The sequence below is a fragment of the Myotis davidii genome, unplaced genomic scaffold, assembly GCF_000327345.1.
Source record: "Myotis davidii unplaced genomic scaffold, ASM32734v1 scaffold663, whole genome shotgun sequence".
In the NCBI taxonomy this organism is placed as follows: Eukaryota; Metazoa; Chordata; class Mammalia; order Chiroptera; family Vespertilionidae; genus Myotis; species Myotis davidii.
In genome coordinates, this window is record NW_006295816.1 from 5,958,367 (window position 1) to 5,983,716 (window position 25,350).

Sequence of the window (25,350 nt, forward strand, 5' to 3'; positions counted from 1 at the left end):
GAATAGAACTGTGACCTCTTGCACGCCCCTGGTCGGAGCTCAACCACTGAGCCACACCAGCCGGGCTGCTCAATTGATTTTTGACAAAGGTTCAAAAGCAATCCAATGGAGGAAGGATATCTTTCAACAGATGGTGCTGGGCCTCCATAGACAACAAAACAAAACAAAAACTTGACTCAAATCTCACACCTTCTGCAAAAGTCACATCAAAATAAATCATGAACATAAAACGCTGGCACTTTTAGAAAATTACAGGGAAGTCTTTGGAATCCAAGGCTAGGCAAGGAGTTTTTACACTTGACACCCAAAAAGGAAGAAACTGATCAATTGAACCTAATAAAAATGTTAAAAGTTGTTCCGTGAAGTCCATGCAAAGAGAATTAAAAGACAAGCTACGGACTGGGAAGAAATTTGCAAGCCACATACCCAACAAAAGACTAGTATGTAGAATACATAAAGAATTCTCAAAACTCAACAATTAGAAATTGGGTGAAAAGACATGAACAGACACTTCACCCAAGAGGATACACAGATAGCAGGTAAGCACAATGAGAGAACTGTTCAGTATCATTGTCCATCATGAATGTCAGAACCACAATGAGATGTCACCACACAGGTATTAGAATGGCTAAAATAAAAAACACACGCTGCAAAGATGCGGATAAACGAGCGCTCACACATTGCTGGTGGGAATGTAAGATGGTACAGCCACTCTACAGGCCAGGTTGGCTGTTTTGTTCTTGCTTTTTTTGTAAAACTAAACATGTGATTACCATACAACTGCACTCCTGGGCATTCCAGAAAAATGAAAAGGTAGGTTCACACAGAAACCTGTATATGAATGTTCCTATCAGCTTTATCTGTAATAGCCCTCAACTGGAAACAGCCCAGAAGTACTTCTATGGGTGACAAACCTGGGCACATCCATACTACGGAAAACTGCTCAGCAATAAAAAGAAACAAATTATCGATACAACAACTTGAATAAACCTCCAGAGAATTATCCTGAGGGAGGGGGGGAAAAGTCACTCCCAAAAGGTTACACGCTATATTATTCCACTCACAAAACATTTTTGAAATGACAAAATTTTAGAAACAGAACAGATTAGCAATCACCAGGGGTTAGGGACTTGGTGAAGGACGGGGCAGGGAGGGAAGTGGGTGTGGCTGTGAAAGCCCAACAGGGGGCATCCTTGTGATTTAAGTGTTCAGTGTCTTCTCTTCACTTTGGCGATCAAACTGACATGTGTGATAAAACTGTGTGAAACTAAATATGCACACACGTGAATACCGGTCAGACGGGGAAATCTGAGTAAGACAGGTGGGTTGTGTCAATGTCAGCATTCTCGTTGTGACACTGTGCTCCAGTGGTCTGGCGCTGCATCTTTGTGCATGTCTATGAGGCGGAAAAGAAGGGAAAAAAATGAGATAGTTGAAGATTTTCACATTATAAAGGCCTGGGTAAATATTCAGAAAGCTTCCTCGGACCTTCTCTCCTAGAAATTTATCTCCCACCCTCAGATGGCCTTGAATACAGTAGTGACTTAAATTGGGAAGTGCCTTTAAAACAAACAAACCACAAGAGTCTCTTACTATGAAAATAAACCACATCCGTTATATTTAAACTCCTCTGAAGTGCAAACATGAACACAGCACTGCAGTTCCAACACCAACATGAAATAACTCTTTCTCACTCTTTCTATGCGTCCTTCCCGGTCCTGCTTCTGTGCCCATTTTAAAAAACACAACCTGAGCAATAGCTCACCATCAGGGCATGGCCTTTCCCCCACACTTTTTTTTTAATTTTTTTATTTTTATTGATTTTTTACAGAGAGGAAGGGAGAGAGATAGTTAGAAACATCGATGAGAGAGAAACATCAATCAGCTGCCTCCTGCACACTCCCCACTGGGAATGTGCCCACAACCCAGGTACATGCCCTTATAACCGGAATCGAACCTGGGACCTTTCAGTCCGCAGGCCGACGCTCTATCCACTGAGCCAAACCGGTTTCGGCTCCCCCACACTTTTCAAAGACATTCAAGGTGGGGTTGGCCACTTGCTTCACTCACCGTCACAACATGACCTTTCCCACAACCTGACCTTTCCCCCACACTTTTTTATAACATTTTTCTAAGACATTCAAGGTGGGATCGTCCACTTTCTTCACTCACCGTCACAACATGACCTTTCCCCCACATTTTAAAAACATTTTTCAAAGACATTCAAGGTGGGCCGTCCCCCTTTCAGCTCCCCCGCAGGACTGCGGAATGCGCACCTCTGCGCACAACGTCTGGTCCACAAAACTTTCAGAACACGCGGCCCAGAAGCGGACCGCCGCTTTCACCCGCCCCTAACCCCCCGCACCTCCTTCCGTACCTACCCCACCGCCGCACCCCGGACCCCCGGGCCGCTGTCACTTTCCGAACTTCCGGCGCCCTCTGGGCCACGTGGTGACGTGCGGGGCGTTGTAGCTCGGTTTCCCCGGCGACAGTTGCCGGGGCAGCGCGAGCAGCGTCCGGAAGAGGCGGCCCCGCTGCGGTGGCCCCAGACAGCAGGAGCGGAGCGACCGTTGTAAGTGCGGGGAATGCGCAAGGGCGCGGGCCGGAGCCGGGGGAGCCCGCAGCCCCGGGGGCTTGGATCGGAGCCGGAGCGCACACGCTCGCCCGGCGCGCAGACACCGGCCGGACGCTCCCTGCGCGCCCCACGCAGAGCGAGGCCTCCTCCTCGGCTCCGGGAATCCTCACGCACCGCCTCCTCCCTCTCCGGGCACTGATTTCCGCGCGGCGCTGGGGTTAGTGAGGCTCCCAGGGTAGGTCACCCGCCCGAAGCCACCGAGCCGGTGGCAAACTCGGGTCCGCCTGACCTCCAGCGCCCTCTTCTGGTCTCTGCTGCGGAGGCCTCGCGCCCCGCGCGCGGGTGGAGCGGGAACTGCGCCACCTGGTGGCCGTCACTATCCCCCGTCCTCCCGCTCCCGGGCCAGCCCCCGCTTCTCTTCCATCTCTAGACACCTTTTCAGGTGAAATTCCTCCAAATGGGCTTGGCAAACTAAGGCTCACAGGTCAAATCCAGACCACTGCCTATTTTCGTAATAAAGTTTTATTGGAACACAGCCACACCCGCCCACTCACGTCTTGTCTGTGGCTGCTTTTCACTGCAATGGCACGACACAGTAGTGGCAACAGAGCCCTCTGGCCCCCAAAGCTTAGAATATTTACCATCCGGCCCTTTACAGAAACAGTAAGTGGGACTCTGTTGTAAATTTAGGCTAACCAGACTTTTTCTGTGAGGTGTAGGAGCAAGGTGACCTAGAGGTGGCATTATCAGGGGGAAGGCAGGCTGGAAGGAGAGACTGCGGCCAAATCCCCCAAAGCCTTTGGTGCCTTTGGACTTGGTTTGGGGTTAACGGGCATCTACTGAAGCTTTTATTTATTTATTAAAAATATATTTTATTGATTTTTTTACAGAGAGGAAGGGAGAGGGATAGAGAGTTAGAAACATTGATGAGAGAGAAGCATCACTCAGCTGCCTCTGGCACACCCCCAACCAGGGATGTGCCTGCAACCAAGGTACATGCCCTTGACTGGAATCGAACCTGGGACCCTTCAGTCTGCAGGCCGACGCTCTATCCACTGAGCCACACTGGTCAGGGCTACTGAAGCTTTTAAAAGTCATGATTGAGCCCCATCCCTAGGAATTGGGGTTTAATTGGTCCAATATGTGCCCGAGTCATATTTTGGGAGCTCCTGAGAGATTCTAATGTTCGGCCAGAGTGGAGAGCCACTGTTTTAGGGACAGGAAGGGGGAAGCGTTGCGTCTGAGTGATGGGGAGTATTCTGATGCCATGCACAGTTGGGGGGCAGAGTCAGGGCTAGAGGAGGATGCTCAGCTCAACTTTGGTTTCCAGGGGATTGAGGTGAGGGGGGGTGCGTCTTCTGAACTTCCACGTGGCCACATGCAAAGCTAAGCAGCTAACTCCAGGGTTGGGGGCTGCAGACCCGCTAACTATGTACTGAGCCCTGATGGGAAATGTGCATTTTGTGAGGGTCGCTTCAGCTCGGGCCTCTTTTCCTCCTCCCAGGGCAAGATGGCAGCGGAGGAAGGCTCGCAGGACACCTTGCGGCTCCAGTTCCAGGCCATGCAGGAGATGCAGCACAGACGGTTACAGAAGCAGATGGAGAAACAGAAGGAAAAGGAACTGAGCCTCAACAGCAGAGAGGATGACCCGGAAGAGCCCTTGGAGGTCTTCGATGGCCTTAGCCTTCTCCAAGCCGGGGAGCAAAACTCGCAAAGCGGCTTTGAGCGGCGGTAAATGCACGTCTGAACTCTCCCCGGAGCAAAGAGGTCGGGAGGTGGGGGAGAACCGATAGCAGAGAGTTGGACCGTCAGGTTGACTGCATATGCGTTTGTAAGTTGAGACACAGGGTTATTGGCACAGTTTGTTATCGAAGACTCTAGAGCAGTGGTTCTCAACCTTCTGGCCCTTTAAATACAGTTCCTCATGTTGTGACCCAACCATAAAATTATTTTCGTTGCTACTTCATAACTGTGATGTTGCTACTGTGATGAATCGTCATGTAAATACCTGATATGCAGGATGGTCTCAGGCGACCCCTGTGAAAGGGTCGTTCGACCGGCAAAGGGGTCGCGACCCACAGGTTGAGAACCGCTGCTCTAGAGTCTGGTAGGTCTGCGGACAAAATTGGGTAGGAAATGTACTTAAAAACCACTTAAAGTTTAATTGAAATCTTGGAACTCATCAGGGTGTAGTCTATTCACTTGGATTTTCTTAGGTCGTTTCTCATGGAAACGGTCTGGGTTTCTGAGGAGCTGGTTGGCTAATTCTCATGGTTCATCGGTTCATCGACAGTCATCGCGCCATTCCCACCTGGGATTGTTCCCCGGGCAGTGCCCCTTTCCTGGCCCAGCCTCACAGAAGGCTGGCTGTGCTGGAGCTCTGGGCGGGTTCCTTGTGGTTTTACAGTTGGTGGAAAAGTCGAAGAGAGTCCATAACCTTCTCACTCTGCTCCGAATTCGACGTCCCGCGGATGCATGTCGATCTATACAGGAGTCTGTATTGACACAAAATTCTCTGTTTGTCATTTTTCATAAAAATCACTGCAGTTGGCCAGCTGCCTCTTCGCTTCTGGCTTCACCCAGGATCTTTTTTTCTCCGCCTTCAAATTCTACGGTTTATGGTTTCTCAATTTTCAAAATGTTCTACTAAAAATGCTAGTTGATACAAAATAGAAGTCCTCCCGAGAACTGAAACTTCATATGGCTCTTAAATATTAGCTCCACGCTAACCCCAGAGCTATTGTCAAATGACCTTTCCCCAAATCAGGAACCTGGAAGCGAGGGAGACTTGAGCCATTGGTGGATTAACAGCAACAGCAATAACGTCTATAACCTTTAACTCCTATCACGGGTGTACTTTCTGAGCAGCTGTCGCTGGGGAGCCTGTCCCATTCGTAATGGAAGTGATCGCAGACGCTCCGTTATAAATTGCCTTGCAGACAATTTATAACACACAAAACCAACCAGCCACCCGATTCTCTGTCAGGTTTACCGAAAACCTGGAGACGTAGCCTCAACGTAAGGCTTAGACAAATTCTGTCTGGTCTTCTAGCACGTGTGTGCAATGAAGACTGTAAATCCCCTTCTAAGCATCACTTTGTCTGCCTTTCACAAGTTGTGATATTTATCGCTTCTGTAGTCCGTCCATTCTAAATGCTGGACAATGCATTTAGGATTCTTCTTAATCCACACCTAATTTGGGAGTGGGTTTTGTTTTGTTTTTGTTTATTTAGTTCCAGACATGCGATAGGTTTGCCGTTTTGTTTTTTCTAGAATTGATTTCTAATTTTAGTCAATTGCCATGAAGGAAAACGGTCTGTAGAGCTATGTCCATTATTTGGCATTTGCCAAGATTGCCTTTGTACACGTTCCATGGATGCTTAAAAGGAAGATGAATTCTCTGAGTGGAGGTTTTACATCCCTCTCTGTTGAATCCATAGTAAACCATGTTATTCAGATTTCTTTCTCCTCTCACGTGTGCGCGCGCCTGTGCGTGTGGCTCGTGTGCCGCGAGTCTCGATTTTGAAACCAGTGTGTTAACATCCGCTCACGGAGGGTCCCCTAATTCCCCTCCCTACTTTGTTCAGACCAGTTCTCATCACCAGCTGGTGCCCCGCGGGGCAGGCAGACCTGGGCGGGGCCGTGACGCTGCCGGTGCCTTGCAGGGTGCTGGAAGATGAGATCAAACAGCTTCGCCACCAGCTCAGGGAAACGGTGGACGAGAACGGGCGGCTGTACAAGCTGCTGAAGGAAAGGGACTTTGAGATCAAACACCTGAAGAAGAAGCTGGAAGAGGACAGGTTCGCCTTCACAGGTAGCTCCACCGTCGCTGCGATGGGCAGACAGCGGGTTCCAGGCGGCAGGGGCCCAAGGAGCGTGCTGAGGGCTTGTCCAGAGGAGTCCTGGAAATGAGGGCGAGGGGAGGGAGGGCAGGCCCGGAGGCCAGCACAGGACGTGGGAGGGGAGAGCCGCAGGGATAGAAGGACTGGGGCTCAGCCGGGACTCCTGGCGAGGGTTCTGGATGGTGCTGGCTCGCTGTGTATTCCCTGGGCCAGCAGGGCCCATTTCCTGTGGGTGCTCTGGCCCCGACATTGAATCTTGGACGTGGAAACGCCCCAGCGGTAGCAGGCATTTACTCGACTCGCACTGCTGCTCCAGAGAGGTGGGCGAGCCGGGGAAGCCAGCTGTTCCCCGGGATTTCCTAGGACCCAGCATGGCCTAGAATGGACGGGGGCCCTGCAGGTCCAGGCTGGACCGGACCTTGGCTGTGTTGGTGGAGACCTTGCCCCATGGGTCTGGTGGGGACCGTGGCTTTGTGGGTGTACGTAAGATTGACCTTAGCCCTGTGGGCGTGGGCTTGACGTTGGCTCTGTGGTTATGAGCTAGTAGACCTTGGCCCCCGCTCCATGTGTGCCCGATGAGCAATCCCCAGGTGGCTGACCAGTAAACCCCAAGGCCGTGTCACCAGTGGCAGAGAGCAGCGGGCCTCGCCGGACACCTGCCAGAGCGTCCCTCCCGGCCTTTGATCTTAAATGCCTTCGAGGGTGGGGACACCCAGAGGACCAGTTCCCAATGCAACAGCCAGGGGCTTTGGCATCCTGACGGCCCCTGGGGTTCTACTGCGCCTCCCTGCGTGCTCCGGCCGTTTCTGTCTAAAACAGAGCACCGGAGACCAGGCAGAAACACTCGTCCTGGCTCGGGGCTCAGACGTGCCGGGCAGCCTGCCCTGGCACAAGGCTGCTGAGAAGCGGTGGCTCCACCGCCTGCCCTCGCTAGGCCCCGCACCATGCAGCCTCCTCCGTGGCACCCCTCCAGCCACCCCTTCTGCAGCCTCCTGCCCTTGCCCACGGCCTCCCGGCTGCTTCCTCAGACACTCCACGCACTTTCCTGCCTCCGGACCTTTGCACCTGCTAGTTCCTCCGCCGAGAACAGCCTTCTGCCTGACCGGTCTCTCACTTCATCCATCCAGGTCTCTGTCCACACGTTGCCTCCTCAGAGAGCCTTTCCCGACCGGCCCTAGAGCAGCATCACCCCATCACTCACCCCCTTGCCCAGCGTCAGTAGCACTCATTCCCCCTGGGTATTGGAATGCATATTTATGCTGGTTTTTTATTATCTATAAAAATCTTTTTCATTCACCATTGAGTCCCTAACACCACGGGTGTTTGACACTTGGTAGAAACTCACTAAGTTTTGACTGAATGAACACGTGCATCTGTGTTACCACCAAATCCTGTGTCAGAAACACCCACATCACCTCAGCAGCGCTCAGCAGTAAGCGCTGATTTAGCTCTGACCTCTGGGGTTAGGCTGGGGGTCAGCTGGTCCAGGCCGGGCTGGGGTGGGTCAGCTTTGTTCTGTGCGTCTCTCTTCCTCCTCCTGGGGCCAGCCAGCTGGCCTGGGTGTGCTGCTCCTGAGGAGGCGGCCCAAGCGACAAGGGCGAGTTTACCTGCAGGAGAGCTTCTCAAGCCTCCACCTCCACCTTGTCTGCTAGCGTCCCATCGGCCAAAGCCAGTCCTTGTCACCCCAGCGTCAGCACCGGGGGGCACAGCCGAGTCCCGGGCAGGAGGTGTGGGTGTGTGAGCCTGTCACCCAGGAGGGCGTGGAGGACCGGCACGGTGATCCCCTCTCCCGGCGGATTCACTCTCGGCTTCCCGATCAGTCATTCTCCTATGGCGCCCGGAGCCTCCCCGTGGCTGCAGGGCCTGCTGGGGTCGGTCCCGGGCGCCCGGGTGTGCGGGACTCTCCCGAGCCTCTTTCAAAGCCCTGGCGGCTGGTTGGCAGTGGGGCGTGCGTGTGCTGTGTGGGCCTGTGTCTTTCACTCCCCCCACCCTCTCTTCCTTCCCCCCAAGGGTCAGCCGGTGTGGCTGGGGATGCGATCGGCAGCAAGATCGTCGAGCTGTCCAAGAGGAACCGGGTGCTGATGGCGGAGTCCGAGGGCGCGAAGACCAGAGTGAAGCAGCTGAGCAATCGCGTCCGGGAGCTGGAGCAGGAAGTGAGGCGCCCTGCTCATCCCCGTCTCCCCGTCTCCGCCGGGGCCCCAGCACCCGGGCCACCCCTCCACAGAGGGAGCTGCACTTGGGGGCTGTGGCTCCTTCTGAAGGGCTGGTGGGTCCGTGGTAGCAGTGAGCTCCTCAGTCTGTCGCATCCTGAGAGCGGGGAGCGTGTCGGGAAGCGAGGGGGACGGGGTCACGGAGAGGCAGCACAGAGGTCAGAGCTGGGTGGGAACCTCAGCTCTGTCGCTGACTCGCTTTGTGACACTGAGCGAGGTGGTCCCCTGTCCTCTCGTCCGTCATCTGGCAGTAGGGACAGGGCTCCCCCGACGGTTTCCTGAGGAATGGATGACTTCATGTTGCAAAGCGCTTAGAGCAGGACCCAGCATGGAGTGGGCACTGGATGCACGTTTGTTAGATGCGTTAACGGGGATCCTGGCGAATTGGAAGGTCAAGCCAGGAGTGTGCTACCCATCGGTCTCACTTCTGCCCCCTTCCTCTTTCTGCTGCCCCCACCCCCACCCCCCTGCTCCCGCAGCTCATCCCAGAGCCCTCCAGCAGGGCGAGGAGGGCACAGCCCAGGCAGTCTACGCTCCCGTAGGAGCCGGGATGGAATCCATGTGCCCGGGAGCACCCACCAGCCTCTGCTCACACGGTGGCAGGAGCCGAGGCTGGAAGAGGCTAGCGGCTTCCTGGAGCCGCACAGCAGGTGGTGGTGCCCGATTTCAAGTCCAGTCTGTGGCTCCGCAGCGTTCCCCCCGCCCCCACCCCGTCACTGTGCCTGGCACGGACCTGGGGCTTCTTTCTGCCATAAGACAGTTCTGAGACCCGTCTCGGGCTCTGTGCCAGGCCCCGGGGAGACTAGGGATAAAATAGGCCTGGCTCTCACCCTCCTGGGAGATAGACCAGCACCCAGGGCCTCTTAGAGGAGGGAGCGTGCCTGGTGGGTCCCTGGAGGATGAGATGGGAGAGGTGGGGAGGGACCCCCATGCCAGGTGCCCGCAGGTGCGGGGCCCTGAGTGGGGAAGGTGTTCTGGGAAGAGGCCCGTGTGGCGGGAGGGGAAGAGGATGAGGTGAGAGAGGCGGGGGTGGGCCATGCCCAGCTTGTTAGACGGGGTGTGGGCTTTGTGTGAGGAGCAGTGGGGGAGCCAGTGACGGGCTGGTAGCCTGTCTGTATGTGGTGATGGTCTTGGCCATGGGCCCAGGCAGCAGGTCTTCAGCGTCTCCTTGTCTGAACCATGAAGTCTGTCTTTCCTTACCCCTCCCAGATGGCTGTTAGGGCTCCCGGGCACCGACCCTGGCTGCAGTATCGTTCTTGTTAATTTGTCAGTGACTCCCAGGGCTGCTGCTCTGTGCGGCTGGGGAGAGGGCAGACCGTCCACGGGATGGATGAGCGTTCCCCACCAAAGACCCCCAGGTGTGCCCAAAGGCAACCACGGAGGTCGGAGGTCGGAGGTCGGCAGCCACGCACCCGAGGGCGGCCTGGGCTGCTTCACGCGGCGCCGCAGTCGCTGAGCGGAATGAAAGATTAAGTGCGGCGCTTGCTTTTCCAGCTGCAGACGGCCCTGGCCAGGCTGCCGGCCAAGGGGGCCACCGACGCGGGAGCTAAGCCGCAGAGGGCCCAGCCGGGAGAGGGAGCCTTGGTATGTGATTTCCTCTGTGCTGGGAGGCAGCGGGCAGCCACGGGAGGGCGGGTGCCTCTGTCCCTGGTCCACCTCCACCCCCCTGGGGAGCGGTGCCACCATCGCAGCATCCGCACAACAACCATTGGGGGGCCACAACCCCCCCAGGGATGCCCCAGCGGAGGCCAGGGGGGCCTAACGCAGAGAGGGGCTCGGGAGGGGGGGCCCGAGGACCTAGAAGCCTAGGATTTCAGGACCAGAGGGGAGGGCCTGGTCCCACCGGCCGCCCACTCTCAGCCCAGCGCCCTGTACAGCATCCTCACGGGGGCGACATCCCACCTGTGTCACCCCCGGGGACAGGGGGCTCACCGCTACCCATGGAGCCCTGCTTGGAGGGGGCGGTTTATTTTCTGAGAATTCTTTCCTTGACCGGAGTCTCGAGAGCATCCCAGAGGCCTCCCCGGGCATTTCCCTGGGAAGCCAGCCAGCTGGTGACCCGGGTTCCAGCCTCAGGACCCCCAGCTCAGAGCTCCTGTCCCAGCCCCTCCGCCCCAGCTCTCCACCACTCAGGACCGAGTGGCTTCACGCCCGTCCTGGGGAGAGCTCAGTCCTCCGCGTGCAGCGCCGGGCCCCTGGGGTCCAGGGTGGATGTGCCTCCTGAGGGCCCGTCTGTGTGACCCTGCCTGGCTGCTGGGGGCGCGAGGAGGGATGGCCGAGGGCAGGGGCTGGGCTGAGGGCCCAGGGCCTTTCCCGGTTCCAAGGGATGTGCTCAGCGGCCCCGGTTGACCCAGAGCGCTGAGCGCCTCCGTGCCCCCGGCCAGGGCTCCTGGAGTGGGCAGCGCTGGCCCAGGCACTTGTGGAGACTGACAGGGTCTTCTGAGCCCTGCGACCCAGAAAATAAAAAATCAGGGGAGCCCAAGAGGGCAGATGAGGGGCCATGTCGAGGGAAGGAGGGGACAGGGCCTTCTAGAGGGGCTGGGCTCTGAGGTCACAGAGGGAGCGTGCCCCTCACCCCTCGTCTGAGGCGGCTGGGAGGTGGCATGAAGGAGGGTTCCTGAGTGGGGCCCTGCTGGAGAAGGGGATGGGGGCGGGGCCTCCAACAGGCTCAGAGGCCAGGAAGCATCGGTATTCTATCATGTTTGCTAGCTGGTGTCTGTCAGCTGGATCACCTTGGCCTGCAGCCCAGGGCCCCTGAGGGGGAAAAGGGAATGTGAGCCAAAGGAGGCTCTGGGCGGGGGGGTCCCCATGAAGGGGTCCCGAATGGCAGCTGGGGGGAGGTACCCATGGAGGGGCCTCGAATGGCAGCTGGGGTGTCTGCAGGGAGCCTGGATGGTTTCTGATGGAGGAGCAGGTGATGGGGCTGCCCGTCTCAATTCATCAGTGCCCTGTGGTTTTTCTGGGCATCTTCTGACCAGAGAGAGAACCAAGGCAATGTCCCCCCACCCCCAGTAGACTGTTCAGAGTGGAGCGGGCGGCCCTCCCTCCGCTGGGGCTGCAGGAGGCGGTGGTGAGAGCGTTGTTGGCGCTGCCGGCTCCCCGGGGGCTGGGCTTCACTTATCCCCTCCAAGGAAACAGCCCTACCCACGTCCCCTCAGAGCCTGTGGAGTTTCACTCTGGGCGGACACAGCTTCGAAACGGCAGGAGGTGGGGTTGGCCCAGCTGCCGGGACAAGAGGACTGAGCTGGGCAGAGGGCTGCCAACTGCACGTGCACATGGGCCCAGCCCCGACCTGGCCCTCAGCCCCCTTTACCAGCTGCCCGGCCCAGCCTGGCTAGGGCCCCCGGCATCGCCCTCTGGCAGAATCTGCCCCAGGCAGCGCCCTTCACCTGTGTGATCCTGTCATCACTTCGCCGGCCCCAGAGGCTGGTGACCCCCCACCCCAATCTTACAGATGAGGAAATGGACTGGAGAGCCGTCATGGCCTGGGTTCTAGGTGCAGGTGCTCTCTGCCTGCTCTCCCCGTGCTCACTGCCCAGCAGGGCCCGCGGGGCTCCTGGAGCCGGAGATCTGACCGGCAGGGGGTGTTGCTTCCCACTCCAAGGCAGAGTCAAAGCCGCAGAGTAGCTGGGAGAAGACAGTGCCCAACAGCCATGAGGAGGGATGGCAGCCAGCCAGCCGGGGGGCGGGGGACGGGGGGAGAAGGACACGTAAAAAAACAATTAAAAAAAGGATGCCCTTGGGTTTTGTGTAAGTTCCCAGCTTGCAGAACTGTTCACGTTGGTCGCTCTGTTTGGCCTTGTGGTGGTGCTGTGGGAGCAGGACCGGGAGTAGTGTTTTATACTCACTCCATCATGAGGAAACCTGGTGCGGCCGGCCTTTCCCGCTGGCCTACACAGAGCCTTTGGGGGTCCACGGCGCTCCCCAGAACCAGGCTCCTCGGATCTGCCTTTCCCGCCGGGTTGATACTGGAGATTTTGTGTCCGCTAAGGAAGGCTCAGAAAGCCACTGCAGTCCCCGACATGCTTCCCAGAAGTGCGGCCCCCTGGCCTGTTGGGACAGGAGCAGGCGGTCGGTGCCATGGCTGGTGGGACGCACAGCCCACCAGCCAGCACTCCTGCTGTCACGGTGCCTGGGCAACAGCTTACGTGGGCGAGTCGGCTGGTGCAGGGGGAAGAGCAGGCTTCTGATCCCACCTCTGGCACCCCCAACCCGCTGTGCGCCCCACGGCAAGTTACTTCCCCTCTCTGGAACCTTCTCTCATCCCCTAGGGCTGAACTGGGAGTACCTTTCACGCCAAACTTCTGTGAGTTTCGGGAACTTCTACTGAAGACAGAGAAGTGGGCAGCACATTGGAGAAAATGTTACATTTAATAGTTGAAATCAAACATTATTTTTAAAAAAAAACAAAAAACATTGCTAAGAGTTCCAGGAGACAGAGTTTCCATGGCTGTCACAGCTCTTCAAGCCACGGGAATGGAGCGTTTGGGGATTTAAACGGGGTCCTTATTTCTGTTCGGGAGCTCATTGCCAGGAAAGGGACTCAGGCCCGGCTGGGGGTTCCAGAAGAGGGAGGCCCCACGTTTCCATGGCAGTGGCCCTCCTGCAAAGGAACCGGTTCCCTCTCTGTTCCGAGTGAAGATGGGTGAGCTGTGAGGCTGGTCTCTGAGCACAGCAGAGAGAGTGCACAGGCTGGAAGTGTGGCTCCCCCTCTGTGGCCACTGTGTGTGTGTGTATATGTGTCTGTGTGTGTGTCTGTATGTGTGTGTGTGTCTCTGTGTGTCTGTCTGTATATGTATGTGTGTCTGTGTGTGTCTGTATGTGTGTGTCTGTGTGTGTGTCTTTGTGTGTGTGTGTATGTGTGTGTGTACGCGTGTGTGCATGCATGTGCAACCTTCAGAACAAAGGGCTCAGCCCCCAGAGTTGGGCTGACAGGACTCATATCCACCCCTCTCTCCCCCAACCAGGTGCCCAAGCCCAGGGGGCTTACCCCCCACCAGCCTCCGCCTTGCAGCTCTAAGGGGCTGACCACAGAACCTTCCTCACAGGGGCTGGTGAGGATGAAACGAGAGGCTCCTCGCTGAGCACTCGGCAGGGCCCCCGGCATGTGCTCGGCTTACGGGGGCCCTGGTTACTACCACGGCTTAGGCTCTCCATCCTGTCTCTCCCACCAGCCAGAGACCCCGGAGCTGAAGGCCTTGCAGGACAGGCTGGCGACCGCAAACCTGAAGACGAGTGACCTCCGCAACCAGGTCCAGTCCCTGAAGCAGGACCTCCGGATGGCCCAGAAGGTACCTCAGGCTCAGGCCCTCTTGGCCGGGGCCGGCATCGGGAAGGGGCGTGACGGGGACAATGGGTTCCATTCAGGACGAGCGAGGGCTTGGCCCCGTGGGCACCATGCTGCTCGCTCTGGGTCAGGCTCCAGGTCCAGTAACTTCCTTCCACCAGCCCTGGAAACAGAACCATTTGGCGAGGGGGGTGCTGGCTGCCCGGGGAGCCCTGCACGCCCGCCCGCGTGGAGCCCTCCCAGCCCTGGAGCGAGGAGGACAGTGCTGTCCCCCCAGGGAGAGGCCTTAAAACCTGCCTTGTGCCCTGTGCGCCCCAGTGGATCCTGGGCCGCTCCTCCCTAAGCCACCTTGGACTTGGATGCCAAGACCTGCCTCGTGCCCTCTGCCGTCCGCAATATTAGAAAATGAATCGGTTGTTTGTGTGTTCCGGGCCCCCCTTCAAAGGCAAACGCTCAGGCTTGGGAGGCAGGCCCAGCAGCTCCATTATTTATTTTTATTTACACAGTGAATTCTCTGGCATTTGTCTGTCCTGCTGGAACGACTCAGATTTCCAAAACAGTGTTCTATTGTAGAAACAAGCACCGGGGACGCGGTGCGCCCGGTCGGGTTTCCGTGACGGGCTTCAGAGGGGCCCGGGCGCAGGCCGAGCGTGCCGTGTCCAGCTCAGGCCTGAACGCCTCCCGTCAGCAGCTGCAGCGTTGGGCCTTCTGGAGCCAAACGTCCCCGATTGACATCCATAAGCCCCTCTGCCTCGCCGCCCTCAGACGTGGCCCGGTGTCAGTGGCCTTCACAGAGGGCGTGGCCCCGTGGCCCTGCACTTCCTGTGGCCATCCAGAACGAGCTGAGCGCTAGGTGACGGGTGAACAAACTAAGGAAGCGGGTTTTGGTGAATTCTGTGGTTCACTCATCCCAGAATATGTTGTCATGAGCGAGGGGCCCACCTGGGTGTTGTCAGCAGTTCCTTGTCGGCTCTAAGCAGCCATCGCCAAGAGATGCTGGGGACGAGGGGCCCGCTGCCTTCCTGGGGAGAGCTGCTTTTGGGAGGTGGCCAGTTGGCCTCTGGGGTGGAGGAAGGCTGTGCGGGCAGAGGCCGGGCCTCCTGGGAGCCCCACGCACCCGCTCTGCCTCCGAACACGCGGGGCCCTCTCTCCCAGCCACACTGAAGGCCGCGCCCTTTCCAGGTGCTGGCCTGCGAGGTTGGGGAAGATGTGAACATCCAACAGCTTCTGTCCTCGCCAGGGACCTGGAGAGGTCGGGCTCAACAGATTCTCGTTTTGCAGAGCAAGGTGAGTGAGTCATCACACTTCTCCGGGCCCTGGACAGAGGCTTGAAATGCCCCCGAAAGACCCCCATGGACCCACATCAGAGACACAGGCCCCCAAAAGGCCCCCTGCAGGGTCCTCGTTTCCCATTCTCCCCAACCAGCCTGATTTTAATTTGTCGTTTAGTGAACAAGCATTTATGTAACCGTTACCATGTGGCAGGCACTGGCGCGTCACAGAGCCAGAGCCTCTGACTGATTCGACTCCAGGCATGTTTCCCCCCAGTTCGTGTAAACTTGCGTGACTGGCGCACTTGTAGGCTTTTCCCAGTTTTGTCCAGATGCTCGTAGACTTCTGAAAGTTTTAATACCCAGTAAAAACTTAGCTTCGTCTCCCTCTTTCTGTTCTAAACATTCGGAGCCGCCCTGGAGGTTCAGAGCAGGGGGAGTCCGACTGCTTGGATCAAATCCCAGCTCTCCCCTCACCAGCTGTGTGGCCTCGGGCAAGTTCTTCCCCCTCTCTGTGCTCAGTTTCCTCATCGGCAAACACTGGACTCTGCTAGGACCTCCCCCACAGGGCCGTTGGGAGGACTGAAGGAGCCGGGTGTGTAACGTGTTCAGCACAGGGCCAGGCCCGAGGAAGCGCTGGACCGAGGTTAGCTGTGCTTAATTTTCTCCTTTTTGTCTTCAAACCAAGAAACACCAGTCGGTGTAAAACTACCACAGCTGCCGAGCACTTTGCCCTCATCCCAGGGTCTTCGGGGTCACAGCTCCTGGGTGGCTTTTACCCTCGGGGGCTCCTGTCTGATCCTTGAAACCAACCCGAGGAGGGAAAGGCCCTCAGGAAACTATCACTAGTGACCAGTGTGGGGCCTGGGGGTTCAAGAGACTCGGGTCTGAGTGTGGCCTGAGCCGCTGGTCAACAAGTTCTGTGACCTTGGGCAAATCCCTTCTCTGTGCCTCAGTCTCCCCACCTGTGAAATGGAGGCGACGGTCCTTTTCTCATGGGTGGTTGGGGGCTCAGTGAAATAACATTTGTAAAGTTGTTGTTCATCATTGTTGTCGTTAAGTTACGTAAATAAACTTTTAAAAGTAGTCCTGCATTCCTTAATGCTCAATGGAATCACCGCACATGCGCTTTCACGGCCTCACTGCTACCCTTTGCCAGTGAGCCTGGTGAATTTTGCTGCCCCCCCACCAGCCCACCCCCACCTGCTCGGGTCTACCCAACTTTGTTCCATCATTTATGTTATGTCGACATGGGAACCAGGGTTAGAAGGACCCTGGGAATTACCCACTCCAACCCCAGGGTGATAAGCCACCCGCCTGCCACTTGCCGAGAGCCTAGCAGAGCTGGACCAGTGCTGAGGGCTGCCCCTGGGCCACCGTAGGGCTTCCCAAAGCACTTGTTTTTCCACGAAGGTCCCACAGGCCCTGCCCCTGGTGCTCTGACTTCTTGGTCTGGAGTGGGCCCCAGGATTTGTCATTCCAAGGAGCATCTTGGGGGTCCCGGGCTCAGACAAGCTCAGGGTATACCCGTAGGGCCATGTCACAGACGAGAGACCTGAGATTCAGAGAAGTTCGGTGAGGCTCCGAGCTGGCCTCCGAGCCTCCCGTCCCTGCCCTCCCTCTGCGGCATCTCTCTCACGTGGCCAGGACCCCGGGCCGCCCGAGGAGCACACCACACACGTCTTGGGTGATCAGTCTGTCAGAGTTCTTCTAACTGAGGTCCTCTGTCCTCTCCCTCCCCGGTTCCTGGGGCTACACATCTGCTTCTCGGTCTCAAGGCCTTCGGAGACGGGGCGATCTTTCTCATTGACTTTGATGCTCCCCATTTCCAAGCTGACCCTCTCTAGTGTCTTCTCTTGTTTTGCTCAAGGTGCCACCTCAGAACCCTCCCCTCCCCAGCCTCCCTTCCTCTGGGGCTTCTACGTCCATCTGGAACTGTGGTGTCCTCTGCCTGGTGGGGCCCCCGTCACCCCTCAGGGTGGCCCTCCGAGCAGTCGAGTCTGACGGCAAACCGGCCATGGAACAGCGAGTCTTAACCCCCCTCAGGTTCGAGAGCTTGAGAAGCAGCTGGGACAGACCCAGAGCCAGTCTGTGGGAGCAGCCAGTGACGAGCTGTCCGTCTGTCCCGACCCGAGGAAGCTGACGGCACAGGAGAAAAACCTGCTGAGGATCCGCAAGCTGGAAAGGGAAAAGCAGGAAGGCTGGGAGGTAATGCACGCCCCGGGGAAGGGCGGTGGGGCCCGGGGATCATGACGCCCCTGCAAGGACTCGGAGGCACCCCTGAGAGGCAGGAGACCCGGGGGTTGGGGTCACGCTGTGTATGTTCCTCACATCCTGAGATCAGCTGGAGCCGCCTGACTGGGTCCTCAGGCCGAGCCCATTCCATGGCCTTGGGTGGCCCCATCCTGGCCGATTGGGAGGTTTGGATCTGAAACTTCCATTGTAAAAGGAGAGGGGAAGTGTCCCGGCCCCAGAGGTGTGCAGGGCCCAGATGGCCTTAAAGGAGCAGCGCTGGGGCAGGTGGGCGGCCTGGTATCACCCCCGGGGCCTGCATCATGGAAGCACAGCTCTCCTCTCATCCCAGCAGGGGGAAGGGGCCGCGGGAGGCGGGTGGGGTTGGGGGGAGGACCACCCCTGGAGGACAGAGCCTGAGGTGGCCATGTGCTTCCTCTCAGCCTGACTCTGGCAGAGCGGGGGCAGGCTCCTGGGCACCTGTGAGCTGGAGCGGAGGAAGGAGTGCTGGCATCCACGGTGCTGTCTGCCCTGTGCTCGGGCAAGGGCTGGAGTCGGGGCCCCGGCTCCACTGACTTGCTCTATGGCCTTGGACAAGTCCTCTTCCCGTCCGGGCATCGCCTCCCAGTGAGCAAGGCACCCGATGTGCTGGGGGTCCCGCTCCGCCTGCCCAGGGCTGCACTTTCTGGTTCCAGAAACTGGCTGCCGAGCGGGACGCCCTGCAGAGAGAGCTCGAAGAGCTGAAGAAGAAGTTTGAGGGCGTGAGGTCCCGGAACAAGGTGCTGGCGAGCGAAGTGAAGACCCTTAGGAGTCAGATGGGGACCCTAGTGGAGAAGGGCCGGCATGACGACGAGCTCATCGATGCCCTCATGGTACGGCCCCTCCCAGAAGCCTGCGATCGGCCAGGCCCCAGCCCCTGAGAGCCCGCACTGGACCCCAAATGCCACCTGGATGACCCCGCAGCCCATGGCCTCCAGATGCTCACCCCGGGGGCAGGAGCAGCTCAGAAGCTGCCCAAGGGCGTCTAGAGGTCATGGTGTATGAGACGGATGTCAGGCACAAGCCACCAGGCCTGCAGACGCCAAAGGAGACAGAAACGGGCGAGGGCGGAGGAATAGGATGACACTTGGGTTATTTTTCATCGGGGAAATGGGAGGGACAACTGAGGGGCCAGCACAGATTCTTGTCTGTGCGGCAACGCGGAGCCCCTCCCCTCTGGGCCCTTGGGGAGCAGTTTGTTATGGTTAGTCCCCGAGATAACCCCGAGGGTCTGTATTACAACCCGGTTTCACAGACAGGGAAACTAAGGCTCCAGTTGGCTAGATGAGTCACCCAAGACCACACAACCGAGTTTATCTGCCTGCGAAGCCTTTGATGAGCAGCGCCGCTCTGCGGTTCTGACCCCAGCCTGGCCTGTTCTTTTCGGGGCCTGCGGCACCCGGAATTTTGACTCTGAATTCCAAGTTTTGTCCTCGGTGGTCATGCCTGGCTCACCGGGGTACCTGGGGGAACGGATGCAGGCGTAGGCACCGCCCCGAGTCCGTGATCACTTCGGGATGGTGGGCCACAGGAGATCTGAGATCCGGGCCTGCCTCTGTTGACACCTCACCATGTGATCCTAGGCAGGTTGCCTTCCCGCTCTGAGCCTCAGCTCCCTGTTTTGAAATAAGGTGTGGGGCTGGGTGTCCTCTGAGGGCCCAGTGTGCCACCATCCTTTGTCACTGAAGGTGGCACGATGAGAGCTGCAACCCAGCCCAGCCCAGCCCTGCCATTCACCAGCAGTGCCCCTGGGCTCCCCGAGCCCCATCTCCCTCCATGGTGAGGTGAGACAGCAGCCCCCTCCTGTTCCGTGTCACCAACACGGTCCTTCCTGGCCCGTAGGCAGGACGCTTCCACCTCAGAGTGTCTCCGGGGCATCTCAGGGATGGGGCCTCCAGCAGGTGCCGAAGGATTCCTGGCGAGGGTGCCGGGTACTGCCTGCAAGGGCGGTCTCCCAGCAGAGGGGGGTAGGGTTTCGTTTTGCCCAAATGTCCCCCCCGCACTGGCTGAGGGGCCACCATCTGAGCTGCTCCCCATTGTCCCCAGAGCCCCTTGGACGTCCTTGGCCCCGACCTCAGGGAGGAGAAAGTTGAGGAGAGGAAAAGGGCCTGGCCCCCACCTGTCCGAGTGCTTTCCCAGGGAACACAGTGTCCCCGTGAGGCCCCTGCAGGCACAGGGCATGGTGGGGTGCTGGTGGGGTGGGGGGGTCGGTCGCCCCTTGTCCTTCCTTACCCAGGGGCCGTGGCTGGCCCTCGCCTGCCCTCCTGCTCGCCCCCAGGTCCAGCTGAAGCAGCTGCAGGAGGTTCTGGGCAGCCTGAGTCTGCAGGAGGAAAAGACGCGAGCCTCCCAGCACCGCCTGGACCAGCAGCTCAACAGCGAGGCCCAGCAGAGCAGCAGCCTGGTGGCCCAGCTGCAGGCCATGGTGGCCGAGCGGGAGGCCAAGGTGCGGCGGCTGGAGCTGGAGATCGGGCAGCTCAGCGTGCAGGTGAGGAGGGCACCGGCGCGGCCCAGCAGCCGTTTCCCAGTCCTGGCGCGTCCGTCCGCCATCCAGAGACATCTCAGCCCCGTCCGCACCCTTCCGCCCGCCTTTATTCAGGCTGCACCCTGCCGGCTTCCACCTGGCCCCCCGCTCATCCTGCACACACCTGTCCTCTCCCAGGTACAAACCTGACTGTCCCCCTGCTCTGCAGAAAACCTGTCCCTGGCTCCCCACCACCCAGTCCTCACGGGCCCAGGCTCCTTCCAGCTCATCCCATCCTCCTCATGGGCCCAGGTGGTGGCTGGAGAGCAGCCTTCACACTCACATCCCAGGTAGCAGGAAGCCACACTTCCTCATCCAGCCGGCAGGGCCTCACGTGACCAGCTCTTGCTGCCACCCCTCCGTCGCCTTCTCCTCGCCCCTCCGGTTCCTGCACACTCTGCCCACAGCAATGCCATTCAGCTCCCCACTCGGCCCTGCTCTCTCCCCGCTCCAGGCCTGTGCGCGTGCCTGACGCTCACGCCTTCCCGTCCCTCCCCCACACCCTGCCTGGCCAGCTGCCTCTCAGCCGTTAGGTCTTACCTAGCAGGCGCCCCCCTGGGAAGCTCCAGGGCCCCCGTTCTCTGTTATGTACCCCTCCTGGGCACTCTCCGAACGCCCTGTGCATCCCCGAGCCAGACTCGTCCCACTGCGCCATCTTCTTCCAGTTTTCTCCCCTTGAGGAGACACCGGCCATGGCAGCAGCATCACAGTGGATGCTCAGTAAAGGCATCTCAGGCGTGAGCTCCTGAAGATACGCTGCCCTGGCCGACCCCTTGAGGGTGCAGCCCGGGCTGCTTGGCGTCAGGCACGAGGGCTCTGGCCCCTTCCTGTGGTGCCGGTGGTGCCGGGGGCAGGGGCTTTGGTCACCTCTGGGGAGGACTCCTTGACATCCACACAGATTTCCCAGGGATGGGAGCCTCTCGGCCAGCTCAACCAAAGGCGTGTCTCAGAGCATCCCTGCCCTGTTCCCAGGGTGCCTGGTGCCGTGGGAGGCACGGGAGCCCAGGGAGCCCTCAGCCCCCGGCTGGTGTGGGCGGTTTGTCCTATAGCCATCCCTCCCCAGAGGCAGGCCAGCCTGGGCCACGGGATCGGGCTGAGGGAGAGCCGGGGGCAGGAGGAAGGCTTGGGGACACTATGCGTGGCAGTGAGTGGGGGCATCTCCTCGCGGCCCTCCCCCTGCCTCTCGCCCAGGCTCACTGGGGAGTGAAGTCTGAAGGGCACACAGCACCCCCACCTCAGCGCTCCTGGCTCCGGGCACACAAACGGGGCTGACCCTTCCCTCAAAGGTCACCAGTCGGCTGGGGGCAAGCACTGCCCACCTGACAGGTTTTCTTGGAACGGGTGGGGCTGTCCACTCCTTGCTGGGGTCCTTCAGGCAGGCCTCACTGCTCTCCAGAGGAGGGAGGGCGGGGGAGGGATGGGGGCCCGGCCGCCTCTCTGGCCACAGGTGTCTGGAAGTTCAGGTTTCTCCAGCTGGCGGCGAGGGTGGGGTGGCCGAGAGCGACGGGCCCACTCAGAACGCCAGCCTCTGATCGCCCGCGGGCCGTGTGTCCCTTTGGGACCAGAATGTAGAGCAGCTCTCCGGCCCCGTCCAGCCTCGCACCGGGCAGCTCCCTTCTGAAGAGAGGCATTATTCAATGTCATTATCATGCAAGGAGCGCCGGCACCAGACAGGCCTCGCGTCTCACTCCAGAAGAGAAGCCTCTTTCATGTTCCCTGAAAGGCCCGGAATCCAGCCAAGGCCCCCTCCTGCCTGCCCAGGCCTCAGAGCCAAACCCTGAGCATCCACCCGTGTCTGTTCCCTGCAGTATCATCGGAATAAAGGCGCTAGCGAGGGGTCCGGTGGGCCCGAGGTCGGCCCCGCCCACACCGAGGTCCCAGAGGACGCGGGCCTGGCCAAGTCCCCGGCCTCGGCCTCGATGGGGGACCACAGCAGGCTCAGATCCCCTCGGTAAGTGGCCCGTGGGCTGCAGGGGTGGGGAAGCGAATGTCACTGACTCAGCAGAAAGGAGGCTTCTGCCTCGGCTGGGAATGTGGAGATGGCTGTGGCGTCGTCCTCCCAGCACGTGGGCCCCTCCTGCCCGCTGGCCCCGCATCTGCTTGAAGGGCAGGCGGCCCAGCCCCCGCCACTCGCGGAGCCTGCGGTTGCAGCTCCCTGCACAGTCCTCTCAGGACTCACCTGCTTCTGGGACTCACAGCACAGACCTGTGCTCGATCGTTCGAGGCTCTGACGTCTCCCGCTTTCTCGTTTTGAGCACGAGCTCTCCAAAGAAGAGCAGCCAGCCAATCCACAGGCGGCTGCGAGGGCCAGCACTGGCCACCTCCTCGGGGCTCCGGGCCCTGCTACCCCGGCTCCCCGCCCGGCACCAAGGGATGAAGTCATCACACAGGTGATAATGTGACAAAACAGTGGTCCACACTGAGCCTGTCCCCCGGCTCCCCGCCCGGCTGGTGGGGCCCGGCAGGGCCAGCCTGCCTCCCCGCGGTGATGAGCCCCTTCTGCCTTCACACAGCTCGGTGACCAGCCTGGGCCACACACTCGTGGAATCTGCTCGCACGTGGCCTTCCCCGCCCAGTCCTCATGGGGCCTCACCCAGGTAAGAACCCAGCATCCCCGGGCCCGTTTCGTCCTTCCCATCCCTGACGCAGCCGGGAGCGCCATCCCATTAAAAGGAGGGGATACTGAGGCCAGGCCAAGCCCGGGAACTCTCCCAAGGTTACATAAGGACGTGGAGGGCAGGGAGGACCTGGAGTGCCTTGTCCCAGGTGAGAGGCTTGGAACCAGTCCCGGCCTCCGACTCGCAGTCCAGTGTCCCTGCTCCTGCAGTCTGAACGGGAATCTTCCAGGGCCCAGGGCCCAGCCCCTCCCCTTGTTTTCGCTTGCCCGCTGAGAGTCAGCCTCTGGGGGAGCATTTCGCATCCTATGCCTCCCCACTTGCAGGCACTGATAGCCCCTCCTCCCCTGGCCCCATCTCTGTGACAGAGCCAGCCTTGTTCTCAGATGGGCTCTTTGTTCTTCGTGCTGCTCACGGACAAAGGGTGGCTTTGTCCTGCCTCGAGCCCTGCCCACTGTGCCCTGGAACCCTGCCCCTGCTGCCAGCCCCTCAAACTCATTGGTCAACAGAGCCAAACATCAACAGTACAACAACTGAAATTTCTTTGGAGAGCCAAATTTTTTAAACTTAAACTATCTAGGTAGGTACATTGTTATTAACTTAATTCGGGCACTCCTAAGGCTTAGGAAGAGCCACACTCAAGGAGCCAAAGAGCCGCATGTGGCTCAACAGCCGCAGTTTGCCGACCACGGGTCTAGGCCCACCTTTGACTTGCTGGGCAATTTGGTCCTCTCAGGGCTTCCGTTTCCCAGGAAGTGCCCACGACACTTCTGGCCTGGCATCCGGCAGCTCGGGGACCATGGCCAAGGCCAGCCCTGCAGCTGCCCCGCTCAGCAGCCTAGAGTCACAGGGCATCTGGGGGGGGAGGGGGCCAACTCTGAGCCAGGGGGCTCCCACCACACTTCTCCTCCTGCCACAGAGAAGGACAGGCTCTGTCTCCGAGGCTGTAGTCACAGGAGGAGGACCGGGGAGGTGGACAGGATGACCTCTGGAGGTCCCTTCCAGCCTGTGTGGCTGGGACCTGGGCATGCCACAGGGGTGCAGGGGCCCATGTGCTCCTGGGCCCAGCCTGCTGGTTCTCAAGCTGGTTCCTTCCACAATGCAAATGTTCACTGAACCTGAGCACGGGCGGGCCCTGCCTTCATGGAGCTTGCGGTCCCTTCCCATCAGTGCCAGGACGGGTGTGCGTGGGGCGGGGGTGACCCAGAGAAGGTTTCCATCAGGGATGGCCTGGAGACTGGTGGGTGCCTGGAGTAAGGCAGGGTGCTCCCCCACACGGGAGGTCAAGGAGGTGACTGGAGTAGGGCTGTCCGAACTGTGGTGCTCACACGGATCAGCGGGGCTCTGCCAGGTTAGATGTGGGTTCTGAGTCGGCGGCAGGTCTGGGCCAGAGACTGGGACCCTGCATTTCCAACCAGCTCTCAGGCGATGCCCCGGCCGCCGACGCGGACACCACACTCTGAGCAGAGCAGCAAGGCCTTGGTCAGAGCATGGAGCCTGCGTCCTCAGGGCCCTCTCCACCGGGCCCACCCTGTGCAGAGGGACCACCAGGGCCCAGAGAGGGGAAGAACCTGCCCAAGACCACGGAGCGCCAGCCTCTGGGCTGGCCTGTGTCCTGTGATGCTGAGCACAGCCAGGGTCATCAGGGTCTCACTGGGAAAGGTGAAGGCAAAGCAGAGAGCAGCTTGGGACTCCCACGTGGCCTCTGGGGGGTTGGGGTGTAGCTTCTGTCCTGACCCCAGCCACTGGGGAGGGCTGCTAGGCAGGCCCAGTGGTAAGGAGGGAAGCAGTGATGGTCCGGATCAGGGCTGGAGAAAGTGGACCAGCTCACAAAGCCACCTGTCCAGGCTCTGGCAGAGTGGGCGGGGCTTGGGACCAGGTCAGGATCTGCGAGAGGGCTGGGGCAGGCTGGCATTTGGCAGGGAGGCCAGGCCCCAGGCCACACAGGTACCCAGAACACCCCAGGTCCCCAAAAGCCAACTACTATGGCCGCCAGACTTATTCCAGGCCCCTGTGAGGGGTTGGGTGAACAGAGGTGCCCTGGTGGGGCCTGGTGTGGAGCCGGCGACAGGAGGCCTGGAGACTTCAGCAGGGCCAAGAATGGTGGCTGAGGAGCAGCCAGCGGTGGAAGACCAGGGGGTCAGGGGGACTGGGGTGGCTTCCTCCTCTCTGGCCATCCCTGAGGACCCCTGAACGTCCTTCAACTCTTCACCACCATCATAGTATGTCTTCAGGTAACCCCTCAAGTGACCTCCTCCTGCCTTTGTCCTGGTCCCCAGGTTCTTGGACTCCCCAGAACACAGGGGCTGGCAGGCCCAGGTGACAGAGCTCAAGGCTCTCTGGCAGGCCACCGAGGTGGAACGCAACCGGCTCACCGAGTTCGTCACCGTCCTGCAGAAACGGTAACCCCTGGGCTCAGGGACTCCCTTTCGTGGGCCTACCTGGGTCAGGGGTGCACGGCCTGGCCAGGCCTCGTCTGTGACTGGGTCCACGTGACCGGGGAGTTCGGCTCCCACAGTGTTGGTCCAGGGGCATTCCCTGACACAGCTCATGTCCCGACCCAGCGCCCACACCCTTGGGGCCCTGTCGCACACTGGTTTGCCCTGTCCTGAGGCTGTTGCAGGCAGGTGGACCTGAGGTGGGGGTCTCAGGGAGAGGCTCCCTGGAGTAGTTAATGGACCACCAGTGGTTAAAGTCTATGGTCAGTATGGCACTCTCTCGGCGCCATCGGAGGCTAGGCTGGTGTCCGGAGTTACAA

General features: G+C 59.3%; 1 protein-coding gene and 3 long non-coding RNA genes across 10 annotated transcripts in view; 1 reads left to right on the forward strand and 3 right to left on the reverse strand.

The window, feature by feature from the left end:
* LOC102766554 overlaps nt 1-2,458 on the reverse strand; it is a 32,094-nt gene extending 29,636 nt beyond the window's left edge. The window contains exon 1 of the long non-coding RNA XR_001515035.1: nt 2,382-2,458. This is a non-coding gene — a long non-coding RNA (uncharacterized LOC102766554). The remainder of the gene's footprint in view (nt 1-2,381) is intronic.
* On the reverse strand, nt 837-2,338 carry LOC107184213. The gene is made up of 2 exons (XR_001515037.1): nt 2,173-2,338; nt 837-1,396 (listed from the first exon to the last, which is right to left on the reverse strand). It is a non-coding gene; the product is annotated as an uncharacterized LOC107184213 (long non-coding RNA).
* Nucleotides 2,459-2,499: 41 nt separating the features above from the next.
* Nucleotides 2,500-25,350, forward strand: part of CCDC13 (coiled-coil domain containing 13) — a 31,097-nt gene continuing 8,246 nt past the window's right edge. For 5 of the 7 annotated variants that reach the window (XM_006770506.2, XM_015568373.1, XM_015568374.1 and 2 more), the window contains exons 1-13: nt 2,500-2,572; nt 4,080-4,306; nt 6,241-6,389; nt 8,428-8,570; nt 10,122-10,211; nt 13,802-13,918; nt 15,097-15,201; nt 17,232-17,393; nt 18,113-18,289; nt 19,735-19,941; nt 21,786-21,928; nt 22,491-22,574; nt 24,872-24,994. In XM_006770506.2, the coding sequence (XP_006770569.1) occupies nt 4,086-4,306; nt 6,241-6,389; nt 8,428-8,570; nt 10,122-10,211; nt 13,802-13,918; nt 15,097-15,201; nt 17,232-17,393; nt 18,113-18,289; nt 19,735-19,941; nt 21,786-21,928; nt 22,491-22,574; nt 24,872-24,994 (1,721 nt within the window). In that variant the 5' untranslated portion in view covers nt 2,500-2,572; nt 4,080-4,085. Of the gene's footprint in view, nt 2,573-2,705; nt 2,793-4,079; nt 4,307-6,240; nt 6,390-8,427; nt 8,571-10,121; nt 10,212-13,801; nt 13,919-15,096; nt 15,202-17,231; nt 17,394-18,112; nt 18,290-19,734; nt 19,942-21,785; nt 21,929-22,490; nt 22,575-24,871; nt 24,995-25,350 lie in introns of those variants that run through there. The other 2 variants (XM_006770507.2, XM_015568371.1) reach the window with 2 other exon arrangements.
* Nucleotides 19,956-25,350, reverse strand: part of LOC107184212 — an 18,473-nt gene continuing 13,078 nt past the window's right edge. The window contains exons 2-3 of the long non-coding RNA XR_001515036.1: nt 22,292-22,298; nt 19,956-20,433 (exon numbers count right to left, since the gene is read on the reverse strand). This is a non-coding gene — a long non-coding RNA (uncharacterized LOC107184212). The remainder of the gene's footprint in view (nt 20,434-22,291; nt 22,299-25,350) is intronic.